This window comes from Lynx canadensis, chromosome D2 (assembly GCF_007474595.2).
Source record: "Lynx canadensis isolate LIC74 chromosome D2, mLynCan4.pri.v2, whole genome shotgun sequence".
Classification (NCBI taxonomy): Eukaryota; Metazoa; Chordata; class Mammalia; order Carnivora; family Felidae; genus Lynx; species Lynx canadensis.
Genome location: NC_044313.2, coordinates 13,810,497 through 13,827,760, shown reverse-complemented (window position 1 = coordinate 13,827,760; position 17,264 = coordinate 13,810,497). Strand labels below are relative to the sequence as shown.

General features: G+C 53.5%; 1 protein-coding gene across 1 annotated transcript; it reads left to right on the top strand.

Moving 5' to 3' along the window:
* The first annotated feature begins 3,405 nt into the window (after window positions 1–3,405).
* Window positions 3,406–15,509, top strand: KCNK18 (potassium two pore domain channel subfamily K member 18). Its single transcript, XM_030334241.1, has 3 exons — window positions 3,406–3,625; window positions 6,247–6,375; window positions 14,695–15,509. Exons 1-3 carry the CDS (start codon window positions 3,406–3,408, stop codon window positions 15,507–15,509), a joined length of 1,164 nt encoding a protein of 387 aa, XP_030190101.1.
* The last annotated feature ends 1,755 nt before the right edge of the window (window positions 15,510–17,264 follow it).

Below are 17,264 nucleotides of genomic sequence, written 5' to 3'. Positions count from 1 at the left end.
TAATGTGGCTAACGGGCTCGAGCTCACCTGTCCTCAGTTTGTGTTTTATCACAAGGTCTTTCTCTACCCACCACCCTGTCTCCCTCCAGATGGCTCATGGCATCAAGGGTAATGGGTACAAAGGCACTTATTATGTTATTTTCTACAGTATTCTAGATGCTTGAAACATGTCTTCCAAAAGAAGACTTAAAAAGATGATTGAAATACACTTTCTGACCTCCACCATCTAATGCTTTCATTTCTTAACACTGCCCCAAGCACAGTAAATAGCACTTAACAAATGACTTATGCATTCTTTTTTTTTTTAATTTTTTTTAACTTTTTTTATTTTTGAGACACAGAGAGACAGAGCATGAATGGGGGAGGGGCAGAGAGAGGGAGACACAGAATCGGAAGCAGGCTCCAGGCTCTGAGCCATCAGCCCAGAGCCCGACGCGGGGCTCGAACTCACGGACTGCGAGATCGTGACCTGAGCTGAAGTCGGACGCTTAACCGACTGAGCCACCCAGGCGCCCCTACATTCTTATCTTTAAATGTTGGTTCTTGGCTTGAATAAGGCATGATGGGAGCACATTAAAGTGTTGTTCCAAAGAAATGGCCAGGAGAAACATACCATGTTCATGGATTGGAAGGCTTAACACAGTAAAGATGTTAAATGTCCTCCCATTGGTCTATGGGTTTAATGCAGTGCCTATCAAAATCCCAGCTAGGTTTTATGTAGACGTAGATAAGATTATTTTAAAACTTCTATAGAAAGGACTTAAAATAGCTCACTCTTAAAAAAGAATAGGGTAGAAGGAATCACTATACCTCATATTAAGGCCTACTACACAGCTATAGTAGTTAGACAGTGTTGTATTAGTGGAAAGATAGACCACTATTTGATCAGTGGAACAGAATAGAAAGCCCAGAAAGAGATTTACACAAATTTACTGAACAGATTTTTCATAAAGATGAAAAAATCCAATGGAGTGAAGACAGACTTTTCAATAAGTGGCACTGAAACAATTGAATATCATTGGCCAAAAACAAACAAAGATGAACCTTGGCTGAAATGTCACACCTCAGGCAAAAATCAACTCAAATGGATCACAGATCTAAATATAAGCTTAAAAAATATAAAACTTGTCTGTTTCCGATTCTGTGTCTCCCTCTCTCTCTGCCCCTCCCCCGTTAATGCTCTCTCTCTGTCCCAAAAATAAATAAACGTTGAAAAAAAAAATTAAAAAAAAAATAAAACTTGTATAGGAAAACAGAAGAAAATCTTGGGGATCTAGGGCTAGGTGAAGAGTTCTTAAACTTGACCTCAACTAGGAGGCTGGATACAGATGTTGGGGTGAGGGTAGGGATGCGGGGTAGTTGGCTTGTTCTAGGCTTGGGGATCATCTCTTTCTTCAGGGCAGTGAAGAAGCAGAATTGGATGCTTTCCATTCCAAACTGAGAATTGCATGAGCACATGCCTTTACTATCTTCCATCCCCCAACTCTGGGCTCTGTAGGGTTGGTTAGAGGCTCTTATCCCCAAAGGGGACATATTCACTAGGAAACCTAGTAAGGGGTCCATTAAACTACACTCTCTGGCTGATGCCTGGGCATTCTGGGATCTTCACATCCAGGAGCCAGAAAGCAAGGAAAGGGGTGATCATCTTGTCGAGGGCAACAGACCTGGTCAGAGGAAGGAGGTAGAGCTGTTTTCACACAATGCGCACTGGAAGGAATAGGAACGGAGCTCGGGTGACTCACTTGGGTACCTCTTGGTACTCCTTACCCAACTGTATTTGTGAATGGACAAACCCAAACCACTCCAAACTGAAGAGTATGTGGTTACCATGGACTCAGAAGCCCCAGGAATGAGGATTTGGGTCGTGCCATTGGGCAAGACATTGAGAGAATAGAAGAGTTAGCAGAGGGTGAGGGGAATTTAGAATAGGTAGTGAAGAAAGGAGATGATGAACATTAGTTGCAGGCCTAAGGCCAATTGCAGCAGAGGCTGTGTGCTCTGTCCTACTAACCTCCCTCTTCTAAGTTTGCCTTCAGGGGACTAATTTGACTTCATGATAACCATCCACACTTGTTGTCCTTGCATTTATCCTTCCTCCAGTATGTTTTAAATGCCTGAATCGTTGCACTAGTCAACACCTTCCACCTGCTCACCGTTCTACTTCACCACTGGCGGATGTTTAACAACTGGACGGCCACCTTGAGCCAAGAGCTGTCTCCACACCATTTCCTGACCAGCTGGGTACTGAGCGACCCAGTCCGAAACTTCCATCTTAGAGCCTACTCTCTCGGAACACTTTGGCGCCAACTGCCACAGGTTGGATCTTCTGCTGGGATCTTTACTGGGATGCAGGATGGGACAGAGAAAGCCTTCAGATCGTGACGCAGAGCTGACAACAATCTCTGGCAGACCAACAGGGAGTTCTGGAACAAAGCCTGCAGGTTGGAGGAGTCCCTCCGGGGGCGGACAGACCTGGGTAAGCTCTTGTACCCCCATCTTGCTCAGTCATTGCTCAGGGCTTGCCAGAGGAGAGGCCTGGGAAGCTGAGGGACGCTCTGAAAGGATGAATAGCGGAGGCTGTCATGACCCAAGTTCTTTGAAGCCTCACAGAACATCCTTTTACGAAGGCGGGCGGGGTGGGGGAGGGGGTTTCATGTGCACACATCTCCATGTCTGTCACCGGGCATATTTTTCCCGTGGCAGAGACAGGGCCCAGGGGAGCAAGTTCCGCATCACCAGCGCATTTCCAAGCCCCTGCTTACCTCCGGTCTGCTAACACCCGATTGGTTGGAGCAAATCACGTGGCCTACGTCAATACTAGGGGGCATGGAATTATGCTCTGCCCTCAGAGAGGCCACCGCAAAGGTGGGTATGCTACAGAGGAGTGGAGAATTATGACCAACAGTTGGATCCACGCAGGATAAAGGCCCTTTGTAAACTTGTAGAGCTCCGGCCAGACTCATTGCCATTATTACTACCTGTCCAAGACAGGTAGTCCAACCTCCGGAAGGACGGTTGCTTTACTATAAACCAAAAGTCAGACTTGGCACCTGGAAGTCAAAAGTCGCAGCTTCCAGATGGGAAGGGCCAAAGCACAGAGCAACCACCCCAGCGCCTGCCCAAAGCCGCCACAGGGCCGTTCCCAGGCTGGCGGATCAATAGCAATTTGGGGCGCTGGGGGCGGGGGGCAGGGGGGGCGCCATCTAAGTAACTGAACGTGATGAGTACCGGCTGCTTCCCAGTCCTTGGGGGAAGCGCACGCACCATCCACTTAGCGCTGGAGCCTGGCCATTCTCTGGGCACTCCCGTTCCTCCCCCTCCTCCTCTCCGTCCTCCTCCTGCTGGGGCCCCGCTCCTGCCTCCGTCCATCAGCAACTCCTGTTCTGGGCGGGCGCTCCTGGGAGGATGGAGGCTGCCGGGCCACCCCAGGCCGGGAGGTGCTTTCAGGAGGCCCTGGAGAAGCTGTTCCCTCGCCTCTGCTTCCTCTGCTCCCTGGTGACCTACGCGCTGCTGGGTGCTGCCCTCTTCTCGGCCATCGAGGGCGGCCAGGACCTGGGGCCAAATGACCCGGAGTTTGAGGAATTCCTGGGGGAGCTCTGTGGCATCTTGAAATGCAACCGAACAGGTAGGTGGCTCCCCCGGGGACAGGGCAGCCTTTTCCGGGTGGGTGGGGGCAGCCCCAGGGAGCAGAGGGCAGGGTGGGGCAGGGGCGCCCCTACACTCTCTGCTCCTATTCTCCCCATTCCTGGGCGGGACCTTAGGCAAATGACTTCTCTCGGAGCCTCAGTTTTCTCCTCTGTAAAATAGGGAGAGTAATGGCCTGTCAGGGTTGGTTGCTGTGCAGAATGTAGGGAAAGCCCTGAGGACCCACTAGGTGTTCTGGAAAGTCCAGCCCCCTTCCCTTTGCCTCTGCGCCCAGCCCCACCCAGACCAGCAGGTTCTGAGGAGGGTGGATTGCTGGAGATTTGGTGAGGTTGGATGGGCGGCATGGGTGACCGGATTTGGGGCTGGGGGTTCCTAGGCAGGTCCTCCGAACTCTGCCTGCCTGGCCCCGTGACTCAGTTTACAGGGACTAGAATTCAAGAGCAATCCAACTGGATTTGGACCCCCAGGAGGAGCAGCCTGTCCCCTTTCTCTCTCATTTCCTGTTTCCAATGGCTTTTCTATTGTTGGGCTCAGGGGAGGGGAATTGGTTGTGGGAAGAACCTGGGGTCCCTGTTGCTGTGTGATCTGCGGGAGAGCCCTTGCCCTCTCTGGGTCTCAGTGTGCTGGACAGAGGCGGCCCACAATCTCAGGCCTGCCAATCACAGAGACCCTGTGGGAAGCAGATGACATAAAGGACAGGAAGCCTCTTGAAGGCACTTTATGGCCTTACTGCATTTCATTTGTATTTAGTCACTTATTTCTACACTGCCCTGTTCCCCAAAGCTTGCAAATACGTATTTAGCAGAGCAAAATAAAATATAGAGAGCAAATAACTAAAGACAAAGGAAAAACGGAGCCTACAGGTGAGGGGAAGAACAGGATGTTCCCCAGTGTGACATGTCCTCTCGTGTCCCTCTGCTCGGGCTGCTCACAGCCCCTCCCACCGCCCAGCCCGCTTTGGGGGCAGGTTCTTCTGGCTGAGGCCGCCTGACTGGAGGCTGGTCACAGTGTCTCTCCTCCGAGGAGGGTCCCACTCGGTCTGTCTACATCTACCAGACAGACACACGCCAACTCAGATGACCCAGGAGATGTCCTCTGCCATTGCTACTGGGACTCTGAGCCATCCCATGTAGTCTCTCGCGTGTCAACGAGTTCAGAGCTTGCCAAACCTGACAGGTCACAGTCATCCAGGGAGCTTGCCTGAAATATACATTCCCAGGCTCTTCTCCAAACCCACTTCATCAGGATTTCTGGGGCTGGGTAGGGAATCTTATTTTTAAAGTCTCCTGGATGATCCTAATGCACAGAACACGACGGGAATACAGAGCTGGCCCAACCCCATTTTGATTTTGTTACTGTTGTTTACGTAATCCCTCTGCCCAAAGTGGGGCTCGAACTCACGAGCCTGAGATCAAGAGTCACACGCTCTATGGACTGAGCCAGCCAGGCGCCCCTCCAACCTCGTTTTGTACTGGTTTTTGTTGGAGATTGAAACGCTGAAGAGGTCTAGCTAAGTGCAGGACCCTCTGCCGAGCACGTTTCGGTGCATCACCTCACGTAATCCTCATGCCAGCCCAAGAGGGTTGTATGAGTTGTCCCCTTTCACGGATTAGAAAACGGAGGCTCTGGGAGTTGAGCAGCTTGCCAAGGTCACAAGCTAGAAAGTGGAGCCAAGGATTCTACCCTAGGCATTGGGACTCCAGAGCCCAAGTTTTCACTGCGACGCCATGCCGCCTCCCTGATGGGGAAACAGCCTCAGAAGGAAGTGTCTTGTCCACAGCTTCAGGAGCCACTCAGGCTCCTTTAAATTTTTTAAAAATGTTTTTTATTTATTTTTGAGACAGAGAGACAGAGCATGAGCAGGGGAGGGGCAGAGAGAGAGGGAGACACAGGTGGAGACTCAGACCTGGGTCTAGAGTGCTCGTGTCTGGACTCCCAGGTCAGTGCCCATTCAGAGTAGTGACTTCCCGCCATGTGCCAGAGTCTCAAGGTGGCTTCTGGGGTCTCAAAAGCCACTGGCCACCAAGGCCAACGGAACTATTTGGGAACCTCCCTGAGGAACCAGGACCCCAATCCGGCTCCGTTGACCCTGGGGCAGATGTTTGGAAAGCCAAGCCTTCCCAGAAATCTTCAGGCGACTGGTGCGCACAGATCCCAGTATGAGCACCAAATTCCATCAGGCTTAATAACCTCCGGGAGTGGGTATGGTTTGCATCCATATAACAGCTTACAGCTCATAAAACCCATTTTGCTTTCAATGCTCAAGAGCCCCATGGGAGAGACTGAGCAGAAGTTAGTATGTTTCTTTGCAAGTGAAAAATGTAGAGGCTCAGAAAGTTCAGAAAGCCCCCTAAGGCCACGCAGCAATGCTATGGCTGAGCTCGGGCCGGACCCCTGAGGGCCTCTCCCTTGGGTGCTCATCTCATGCGGTATGTGGCCTCTTAATCTCCGCAGGCACTAAATGCAGAGATGTGCAAAAGCAGAGCCAAGTTCTGGTGTTGATGACGCCACAGGGCAGGGGCCATCCTGGTCCCTGGGGAAGACCCTTTTGCCTGGGTGGGACCTGTCTTGAGCAAAACCCTCTCCTTCACTCTTTCCCAGTTGAGGAAGGCAGGAAACAGGATCTCAGGGTGCTGCTGCAGAAGGTGAAACCCCACTGGTTCAACACGTTTACAGACTGGTCCTTCCTGAGCTCACTCTTTTTCTGCTGCACAGTCATCAGCACTGTGGGTAAGTCCAAAGGCAAGGGCAGGCCTGGGGGAGAGACCTGGGGGAGGAGGGGGGAGAAGAGTGAGGCTGAGGACCCTTGGTGGGGAGGCTGGAACGTTCAATTCATTTGGTCAAGAAACAGATGTGAAATGCCTACCTCGTGCTGGGTCTCCTTTGCTGAGTGGCCGCTGCTCCTTGCTGGGGGTGGTGGATAGTGGGGGAGGGGGGGATACAGCAGTGAGCAGGACTGATGTTGGGTCCTTGGTGGGGATTAGGAAAGAGGGCCCTTGCTTCAGGTGGGTGCAGCCCCGTGCCCGGGTGTGGACCCCAATGAGCAAGGCAGGGGCTGCATTTCAGCCCCCTCCCGCTCCTTGGCTGAATGCTTTTGTACAGAACACCTCTTGCCAATGGTTCCTGCCAGAGCCCAGACTTCGGGGCAAGACAGAAGAACTCAGGCAACCAAACGTGGTCAGCCTATGAGGCCTTCAGGGTACTGTGGGAGCACAGAGAAGGGGCACCTGCCGCAGGCTTGGAGGTGGTCCAAGAGGCAATGCTTAAGTGGTAGGAACATTTTAAAGGCTCCCTGGTGGGATTGGTGGCCTGCTGAGTCCGACAGGGAGCAGCGTGGGAGAAGGTGGTCATGAAGAGGGACTCCGGGCCAAAGGAATGGCAGGCATTGTCAGGAGGTTAATCCGGGGGAAGAGACGTGGGAGGGAAAGGAAGCGCCAGTCCCCAGGAAGGCCAGTGAGCCAGGCCGAGGAGGCTGGGTTCATCCCGAGGGCAGTGGGGAGAGTCCAGTGGGTTTTAAGCGAGGGAAGAGCTTGGTAGCTCAGCATTCCAGAAAGATCACCCCAGCTGCAGCATGAAGGTGGACCAGAGAGAGTAAGGCTGGCAGCACCGAGAGCCCTAGGGGGCTTTCTGCAGCGGCCTGGGTGGGAGATGATGGCAATGGCCTCATCCAGGACAATGGTCATGAGAACGAGAAGAGGGGTGGATTGAACGAGGACTTTGCAGGAAAGTCTGCGGGGGGATGGGGAAGACACCACTGTCTCTAGCTCTGGTGGGCTCGGCAGGCTGGGGGGAGGGTGGTGAGGACGCTGGGCCTGGGGATGGAGGTGATGATTCAGGGCCAGTCAAGGCCAAGGCTCTAGTGGAGATTCTAGGTGGAGTCACCTATCACTGCCGGAAATGTGGTTCCGGGGCTCCAAGCTCTGGGTGGAGTTAGGGAGGTGGGTTTCAGAGTCACCAGCATGTAGACGACAACTGTACTCCCAGGGAATGGTGGGGAGCACTGGGGAGGGGTGGGGCATGGTGTGGAGAGGGAGGACGGTGTGCCAGAGCAGGACTGGGAGCACCAATGGTGAGGTGAGGGAGGAACTAATAGGCAGTGACAGGAACTAACAGTTACCCTTGGGGACTTTTAAATTTTTTTAAAATGTTTTTATTTATTTTTGAGACAGAGAGAGACAGAGCATGAGCAGGGGAGGGGCAGAGAGAGAGGGAGACACAGAATCTGAAGCAGGCTCCAGGCTCCGAGCTGTCGGCACAGAGCCCGATGTGGGGCTCGAACTCACCAACCGTGAGATCATGACCTGAGCTGAAGTCAGACGCTTAACCGACTGAGCCACCCAGGCGCCCCAACCCTTGGGGACTTTTAAAGCTCACAGAGGTCTTATGAATCAGGTGGGGGAGCCTGAGCCCAGAGGGGTGCTGTCAGGGGCCAAGGGCATGCCGTGAGTAGGGCTGGTACCCACAAATAGGCCGTGAGACTCCACGTCCTGTGCTCTTTTCCCGAAATAGTCTGCCAGCCTTGCGGGTCTGCGGGGCGCTGCCGGGGCCCTGCCCACCCCTGCCCACCCCTGCCTGGGCAGCCCCAGGGAGAGTCTGACTGTGCCTGGGCGGCAGGGGCAGCTCAGATTCCCAGAGACCCCTTGTGTGGCTGGGTCGATATCAGTGGCTGGGAGGGAAGGTCCTTGCAGGGAAGGAGCCGGCCTCTCCCCATTTCCCCGCGTTCCCTTTATGCGTGTCTTCAGCCCCCAAACAAAGGTAAGATTCCTACGTGAACGTCACTGACCCAGACCAGTCCCTTCCAGAGTCCAGGGTAGAGGGGAGGCTGCAGGGGCAGCGCTGCCCTCTACAGTGACCATTTGCTCATTTGAAAAGGGGCTCTGTGGACCCCCCAAGCCACAGACCCTCTTCTTGGCCGCCACACAAAGTGTGGGCTCCTGAGTGACAGAGCTAAAGGATCTGGAGAGGTGAGCCAGGCAAAGAAGGGCGAGAGCTTTCCGGGTAGAGGAAACAGTCGGACAACACTCTGAAGCTTCGAGGTGCTTGGAGGAACAGACCACTGTGGCCTGAGAGCAGGGATCAGACAGGAGAGAGGGGGACATGGCACGAGCAGTTGCCTCCTGAGCTACGGGGACAAGGCTGCTCTTGCATTCGGGCACCGTGTCCCTGGGCCCTGTCTGAGGATGATCGCCCAACTAAGGGCCCCTGGTTTCCCTCCGCGGTGGTGCAGCAGGACGGGCGGGTAGGAGGGGCCTCCCCGGGGCGGGCAGGAGTCTCCCCTGCTGGGAATAGGGTCACAGGAGCAGAGATGGTGGGGCTGACCTCAGCCACAGCTCAGAAGCTTCTGGGTCAGCATCTCCGCCAGGAGTGGAGCCCATTGCTCAGCCCCTACCCCTCTCGGCCAGTGAAAAGGACTGAGGCCCCATCTTCATTCAAGAGAGTACCGGTCCCTGCGAGGGATGGGCCCACAAGGGTCACAGGGCCCCAGCCGTGGCTGGGTGCTCGTGCTGAGGTTCCCTTACACTTGGGGGTGGGGTTGGGGAGCACGCTGGCCAGCTGTGGACTCTGGAGGCTGGCCGCCTGGGGTCAGCCATGTGACCTCCAGGGAGCAATGTGGCCCTTCTGAGCCTCGTCCCCTCATCTGTAGCTCCTCCCAGTCCTGCCTTTCAGATCAGCGTGAGGATAAACCTAAGTGGCCGTCAGCATCCTTCCAGATGCCCCTACCACAAATTGCAACCCTACTGGCTGAAACAGCCGGGAAAATGTGTAAATGTGTTCCCTCTGGAGCGCAAGTCCAGCGGGGGACAGCTCTAGGGCTGGTCCATGTGCAGCTAAGCCATGACATTGAGCACCAGATACTCTCCCGTCCTGCTCAGCAGGTCACAAGACGGCCACCAATATCCACTCCCATTTGGGCATGGTTGCATCTCGTAGACAGAAAAAGGGCTGGCTGTCACCATCAGCAAAAAAAACCTCTAGAAACTTCCCACCCCGAGCCAGTCCTGGCAAGGGGGTTACGTTACCAGAATGATTTAGACCAATTGGATCTATCCCTAAATCAGGGGGTCGCGTGGGGCGGGTGGGGGGGGTAGTGGTATTCCAGGAAAGATGAAGGAATATTGTGGGGGGAACAGCCAGTGTCTGCTTTATGAATGGGCACACGCGTGTGTCCAAGGGCGCCCCCATGTGGCTTCCTTCAGAACTGGTCCTCCACCTAAATTGCCTGTGCAGGCAGGGACTGGTCATGGGCAGAGACAGTACCAACAGTAACGCAGCACCGAGCATTTGCCAGCACTGGGCATGGTGTTCACAGGCTTTATATGCATCATTTCATTTAATTTTCATGACGTGACAACCCCACGGGGTAGGTGCCGTGACATTTAGCCATGAGCTAAGGTTCTGGAGAGGGAAGTCACTATCGGGAAAGCAGGGGTGGGGCACAGCTGGACTTTTTCAGGGAAACCCACGGCTCAATGGAACAACGGTTACAGGGATGCTGCAACTCCAAGGAAGATACTGGAGATGAGCAAAGGGGTTCAGTTTGTGTTCCTTTTCCTCAAGGACTTCGGGGAATTGGCCTAATGCAGCTTCTCAGCCTGGGCATTATGGGCATCTTGAACTCGATGGTTCTTTGTCATGGGGGCTTGTCCAGCAGCGTCCCTGGCCTCTACCTACCAGAGGCATCCACCTCTTCCCCTGCGGTCTCCACCAGTCGTGGCAGCCAACAGTGTCTCCGGACATTGCCCCGTGTCCCTCGGGGGAGGGGGGGCAAAATTGCCCCCCTTGAGAACTGATGTAATGCAGTGGTTATCAAGGTATGGCCCCTGGACCAGTGGCATGAGCATCACCTGAGAACTTGTTAGAAATGAGAATTAAGGGGCACCTGGGTGGCTCAGTAGGTTAAGCGTCCAACTCTTGATCTTGGCTCTGGTCATGAACTCACAGATCATGGGATCGAGCCCCACATCAGGCTCTGCACTGAATGGTAGAGCCTGCTTGGGATTCTCTCCCTCTCTGCCCCTCCCCCACTCATATTCTCTCTCTCTCTCTCTCTCTCTCTCTCTCTCAAAATAAATAAACTTAAAAAAAACAGAAATGAGAGTTAATTCTCAGGCCCCATCCTAGCCCTATGGAGCCAAAAACTATGGATGTGGGGCCGAGCAGTCTGTATTTAACAAACTCTCTAGGTGATCCTGATGCATGCTGACGTTTGCAAAGCGCTGACCGGATGTGAAGATTCTCAGCCCTGACTGCACACTGCAATTATCTGGCTGTCTTTTATAAGCTCCCAAGCCCGGACTCCATGCCAATCAAGTCAGAGTCGCTAGGGACAGACCCAGGCATCAGTATTTTTCAGAGCCCTGCAGGTGATTCTAACGGGAGTCCAGGCTGTGAACCACTGATCTAATGGAAATGCATTATCTTGGTTTAAATCCCAAGAAGGCGATGCTCCTATCAAATCAATTAGGACGTCACGCCGTCCAGTAATTACAAGTGGAAGAGGATGTTGGAGAGGCTCTCCGCGGCCTGTAATCAATACTGTGTTTCAAGTGCTTCCTGCCCTACATCTCTGGGCCATTCTTAATGCGCCTGGCCTTAATGCTGAAAAGGGGACACCTGGCAGGTGTGAGATTGGCCAATCCCCAGTCATTTCCAATTGGGTCAGTCCCCTTCGATTAGAAAGTAAAGTGCACGGGCTATTAAATACAGCCTAAGTGGAGTGGACTGACCGTACTGGAATATATGAATGCATTATAAGAAATGGTAGGATTTTCCGTTATGCATTTCAGCATTTGGTAATTGCTACGGTTAATACATTTCCTTCACAGGGGCCATGCACTCTCTGATATTTGCTTTCTTTTTTTTTTTTTTTTTAAGTTTTTTTTTGTTACTGGGGAGCCTCTCCTGACTCTCCTGGGGGTGTACAAGAATTAGGGGGCTTATCCACCATCTAGAAAACAGGGTGGTCTCCGTCTCTGGGACTTTGTGGCTGCTGCTAACATCCCTAAGGACTGATGGCTCTGTGGGGCCCGTGACAAGCTTTGGCACAGGAACCTTTGCTGACACGCAGGGCCTGGGCTCCACCAGGACTCTGTGGCCAGGCCTCTCTGAGCTCCTGCCCCTGCAGGGGAGGCTCCGGGTGCCCTCCTCCCTCACCTTCCCCGCTCCAGAGAATCTTTCCACACCTTCCTTCATGGCTGGACCGACCAATCGTCCAGTTTGCCTGGGACTACCACAGTTTTAGCATAGAAAGTCCGGTGTCTTGGGAAACCCCTCAGCCCCATGGCTCCCCTCTGTCTCTCCTCTCCCCCTTAGGTCCTCACCCCCACCTGCTTCTCCTTCGTGGTTCTGGGCTTTCACTGAAGCCCGGACAAGGAGCTGAGGCCACTTCTGCAACCTCTTCTCCTTGAGGGGAGAGCCGGAACTGCTCAAGACCCTGAGGGAACAGGGAAGGGAAACAGAGGCACTTGGAACCGTCAGCGCTCTCTCGGCGAGTCCCGCCCCTGGAACACACCTGGGTTTCCGAACGGGGGGTTTAGGCAATGCGGCCCCCATTCCCGCCCCCTTGTGCAGATACCTGTTGGGTCCTCATCACAGGTGGAGGACTCCACTGGTGGAGAGCTGAGCTCAAGGCCAGGGGTCCTAGAGGGCAGGACCTCTGCCTGCTTCCCGTTGTGCCCCCAGCCCTGCCCACAAGTGCCTGGCATAAAGTAGGCGCTCAGTAAATGCGAATCCAGGATAGATGCCTTGGTTCTCAACGCTCATAGGACAGTCTGCTCTTACACATCCTGTTATTGGTCTCCAGCTGCTATGCATATATCACTAGTGTAGTGATTCGATTCATATCTGCCTCTCCCACTAAACCAGAAGCTCAGCGAGGTTGGATACCATATCTACTTTGCTCAGCACTGTGTATGCAGTAAGCACTCAGTATGCGCACGCATATGAACACACGTAGAATTAACTGTCCCTCCTACCAAAAGGTGCCTCGTGGAATCAACCCAGTGTGGCGTAGAGTGCCCTGGGATGGGTGCCCATTGATGAGCCCCTCTGAGGTCCACAGCCTTCTCCCAGGACCCTGGTGAGGGTGGGCAACCTGAACGCCTCTGTGCTCCTGGAAGGCAGAGCCTGAGGCCGGAGTTCGCCACAGGGGACCGTAGCCCCGGAGGAGGCTGGGGCAGAGCCAGCCTGGGAAGTGCCTTCAAATCAATTTACATAATTGGCCTAGGTTTTTCTGTATTAATCCTCCTTTATGACATCAAAAATTAAACACAGGCATTACATACAAAAGCTTTTCCCTCGTTTTGTTGAAGTCACTGAGCTTGCTCACTCCAGAAGATCCAACTCTCTGTGCTGTGGGGGTTTGATAGCTCTCTGCTCCTGCCCTGCTGTAGACGTGAGGGCGGGGGGGGGGGGGTGGGCGACGGACGGAGAAGACTCCAGAAGAGGACAGAAGCCTCAGCCCGCCCACCCCCTTTGCTTGGCTGACTGGTTCTTAATGATTGGAAGGTTCCGCCCCCTTGGGTGCTCCAGACCCCGTGGGAATGAATGTTGGCATGGGAGCCGGATGGTTCTGGGGATTTGACTGCTAAGCCTATCACTGAGCGCTCTTGGCCAAGTTACTTCATTCCTCCAAGCTTCAGTTTCCCTGCCTGTGAATGGTGACAACCACGCCTACCTAGGCAGGTGGGCTGACACCAGCCCACGGTAAATGCTGCTGCCTGCTCTTATGGGCTCCTGAGGGCAGGGACGCCGACGATTCTCGGCTGCCCACTGTGGGCCAGGCACTGGTCTCGTGTCATCTTCCCAGCGAGTCAGGACACAAAGCGGAGACTGCCGTTCCTGTTTTGCAGCTAAGAAACTTGAAAATGTGAGCCGTCAAGTAACTTTCTAGAAATGCCAGAGCTGAGGTTCGCACTCAGGTTGGAAGATTCTAGATGCTGGGAACCTAACCCCTTCACTAGCACTCGTGACCGCGTCTGTCCAATCTACTAAACCACAATGGCCCTGAGGGTAGCAGCTGTATTTTAGTCCTTCTGTCCCCTCTCCCTCCTTCCATGCACACTGCTGTGCTCTGATGGCACATAGTAATAGCCTGTTGTATAGAAACAAATAAACCAAGAGACCCAGGCATCCCAGGGAGGACAAGCGTGGCTTCTTAAAAACAGGTGCCTTCGTGGAGGATGAAGGAGGCGGTGGATATGATGGCAAAGCCATCCATGGCCTCTCCCCTGCATTCATCCGGTCACACGGATGCTTAGAAGTGGCCGCAGCAAGGGGCGCCTGGGTGGCGCAGTCGGTTAAGCGTCCGACTTCAGCCAGGTCACGATCTCGCGGTCCGGGAGTTCGAGCCCCGCGTCAGGCTCTGGGCTGACGGCTCGGAGCCTGGAGCCTGTTTCCGATTCTGTGTCTCCCTCTCTCTCTGCCCCTCCCCCGTTCATGCTCTGTCTCTCTCTGTCCCAAAAATAAATAAACGTTGAAAAAAAAAAATTTTAAAAGAAGTGGCCGCAGCAAAATGAAAAGCAATCAGTCCACTCCCAGACATGTTTGTCCCCTGCCAAGGACATCTTGGGTCACATATCTAGACATGAGTTGCTCCTTATCCTGAAGAGTAGCTGAGTTTCACCTCCTGCTTCCCCCACCAAAATGGGCCCAATGCCAGACGGTGGATGGGTTTTTTTTTTTTTAATTTTTTTAATGTTTATTTTTGAGAGAGAGAGAGAGAGAGCGTGCGCGCACGAGCAGGGGAGGGGCAGAGAGAGACAGGGAGACACAGAATCCGAAGCAGGTTCCAGGCTCTGAGCTGTCAGCCCAGAGCCCGACGCGGGGCTCGAACTCACAGACCGTGTGATCATGACCTGAGCCGAAGTCGGATGCTTAACCGACTGAGCCACCCAGGTGCCCCCGGATGAATGTTTTAAGATGAATATTTTCAAACACGTTGTGTAAACCATCACACCAAGGAGGAGAAATGGCAGAAGGTCTCTTTAAAACTTTCTTCGGGAAGGGGAAGAGCAGACCAGCATCCCAGGGTCTGTCCTCTTTTTTCAGGTTACGGCCACATCTACCCTGTCACCAGGCTCGGCAAATACTTGTGCATGCTCTACGCCCTCTTTGGCATCCCCCTGATGTTCCTCGTCCTCACGGACACGGGTGACATCCTGGCCACCCTCCTGTCCACGTCTTACAATCGGTTCCAGAAACTCCCATTCGTCCGGCCCCACCTTCCCGAGTGGTGCTCCCGCCTGCTCTGCGGAAGGCCTGCCACCAAGCCTGCTTCTGCCACCACGCCTGCGGCCGAAGCCGTCCCCAGGATCGTCATAGAAACCCAAGAGATTCCGGACCCCAAACCCGGCACGTGTCCCTCAGCCCCAGGCAGCAACGTGGATCTGTTCGAGAGACTTCTTGCGCGGGAGAAGCAGAACGCGCTGCAACCGCCCCCGCGGGCCGTCGAGAGGAGCAACTCGTGTCCAGAGCTGGCGTCAGGGAGGCTCTCCTACTCTGTCATCAGCAACCTGGACGAGGTGGGACGGCAGGTGGAAAAGCTGGACGTCCCCCTCCTGGTCATCGCCCTCCTCGTCTTCGCCTACATTTCCTGTGCAGCCGCCATCCTCCCCATCTGGGAGAAGAAACTGGACTTCGAGAACGCCTTCTATTTCTGCTTTGTCACGCTGACCACCATTGGGTTTGGGGACACCGTTTTGGAACACCCTCACTTCTTCTTGTTCTTCTCCATTTATATCATCATCGGGATGGAGATCGTGTGCATTGCTTTTAAGTTGGTGCAAAACAGGCTGATTCACGTCTATAAAAATCTCATGCTGTTCTTGGCGAGAGGGGCATTTTACCATCCTGTTAAAAAGTGAGATCTCCACCATCTCTTGTGGGACACATGCCAGATGAGCCGCTTTCCTTGCCTCATCTCTTGAGGGCAGTTGGAACTGGTGGCCCTGCAGCTTGTCACCTGAGACCGTGGGGCTTGGAGACAAATCCTGCACGAGAGCTGATTTTGGTCTCAAGGCCCTGCAGAAATGTGGCCAATGCCTTTCACATCAAGGCATTGGACAAAAACTCTCCCCATCCTCCGAAGCCCAGTTCATTGTCCTGTCTTCGTCTGTCAAAAGCCCCACCTTATGTAAATGAAACCACCTTACGGATGTCATAGCTTCTCTTGAGACACCAGAAAAAAAATGAACCTTTGTTTTTGCAGTTCGTACTTTCACCTAAATTAAAACGTACCCTTGGTGAAACAGAGCTAGTGTGAACGACCTCTCCTCTTGAATGACTTCATGCATGTGTGCGGGGTCAGCCCAATCTCAGCCCATGTAAGGTACACTGGTGCCACGAAGCGTGACTGTCACCTGTGTTCACGGGGGCCTGGGATAGTTCAACTGCCCGATTCTGTGTAGACCCGTGTTCCCACCAGAGTGGCTCCTGAATGAGCGGGCATGTGAAAATGTTGACTTGGGTGATCGTTGGTGGAGGAAGGGGTCGGCACTCCCCAGTGGAATCGAGCCTCAGTTACTTATCAGCACCCCCTGCATTGGCCCTCCTTCTCCGTGTCGTTTCTCCGTTCCCCTTGAGATCACCCCCAAATAACCCACTTGCACACAAATCCTTGTCTTGGAGTGACCCCCCCTGGGGACCCTGGCCGGGGAGAGGATGTCACAGGTCAGTGTAGGAACTAGTTGGCACATGCATGGGGCACTGCAAGGGTTCTTGGGAATCCTGTGATTAACAAAATTAGTCAGACCCTGGGTAAGTGGTAGCACAAAGTCCGGGAGGTTCCAATTAGAACAGAAAGGAAACACCTATCTTTTGAAGCTTCTCTGGTCTGCTTTGGGTTCAGGCCAGTGCCAAGGGCCAGATCTCAGATGGGTCTTGGATCTTCCTTTCTGGATCTTTCCTCCTCTTCCCCCCAACTATTAGGTTTCTGCCCCTTCAATTCATTAAGACCCACCTCAGGAAATGGAATTTACAGGATGTGAGCGACAACCCCTGAAAGACATAAATAGCCCCAAAAGTGGGATCTCAGGCAGCAGCTACCAGGACTAGGGTTTCCATGGAGTTTCTCAACATCCCTGAAATCACAGCCGCCCAGATGCAGCAGGGAGCCTTGAACTCAAAGGTAAATCCAGACTGGCCACTCAAATGAGATCAGCGATGGGACCGAAGGGCTGTTCAAGGTTCGTTCAGTTCTACAAACATTCATTGAGTGATTGCTGCTTTCCAGCCTCAAAGAGGATTCCAAACACGAATCAGGTATGTCCTCTGAAACACGGGGGTATTTACAGGCGGTGTCCAATCTCTCAGCCACGCCCTTCTTGAGGCTGTTCAAAGGCAAACGTGCAGTTTTGTGCAAATTCAACCTCATGATCATTGGCTTATTTCACTTGCTAGTGGGTATTCTTCTGCAGTTCTGGGAAATGGCCCAGCCCGCCTTCCTGCCTTTCATTTCTTGCCTGTGTGCGCCCCACATTTCCAGCCGCCTTGGGCTATGTACAGTGCTTCCTGCCTGTGCAGGAATGTGAATTCATTCCTCCAAGGCTTTGCTTGGGGGTTCTCAACCTTGCCTATACTCTGAAACCCAAGGGGCTTCCAAGACTTCACATGTCTCCCTC

Bases quoted from the DNA above. Each gene is read 5' to 3' on its own strand.
- KCNK18 (XM_030334241.1), top strand. From the start codon at position 3,406: ATGGAGGCTGCCGGGCCACCCCAGGCCGGGAGGTGCTTTCAGGAGGCC. The intron at 3,626-6,246 runs GTAGGTGGCTCC...ACTCTTTCCCAG, and splicing joins CTTGAAATGCAACCGAACAG to TTGAGGAAGGCAGGAAACAG. The intron at 6,376-14,694 runs GTAAGTCCAAAG...CTCTTTTTTCAG, and splicing joins CACAGTCATCAGCACTGTGG to GTTACGGCCACATCTACCCT.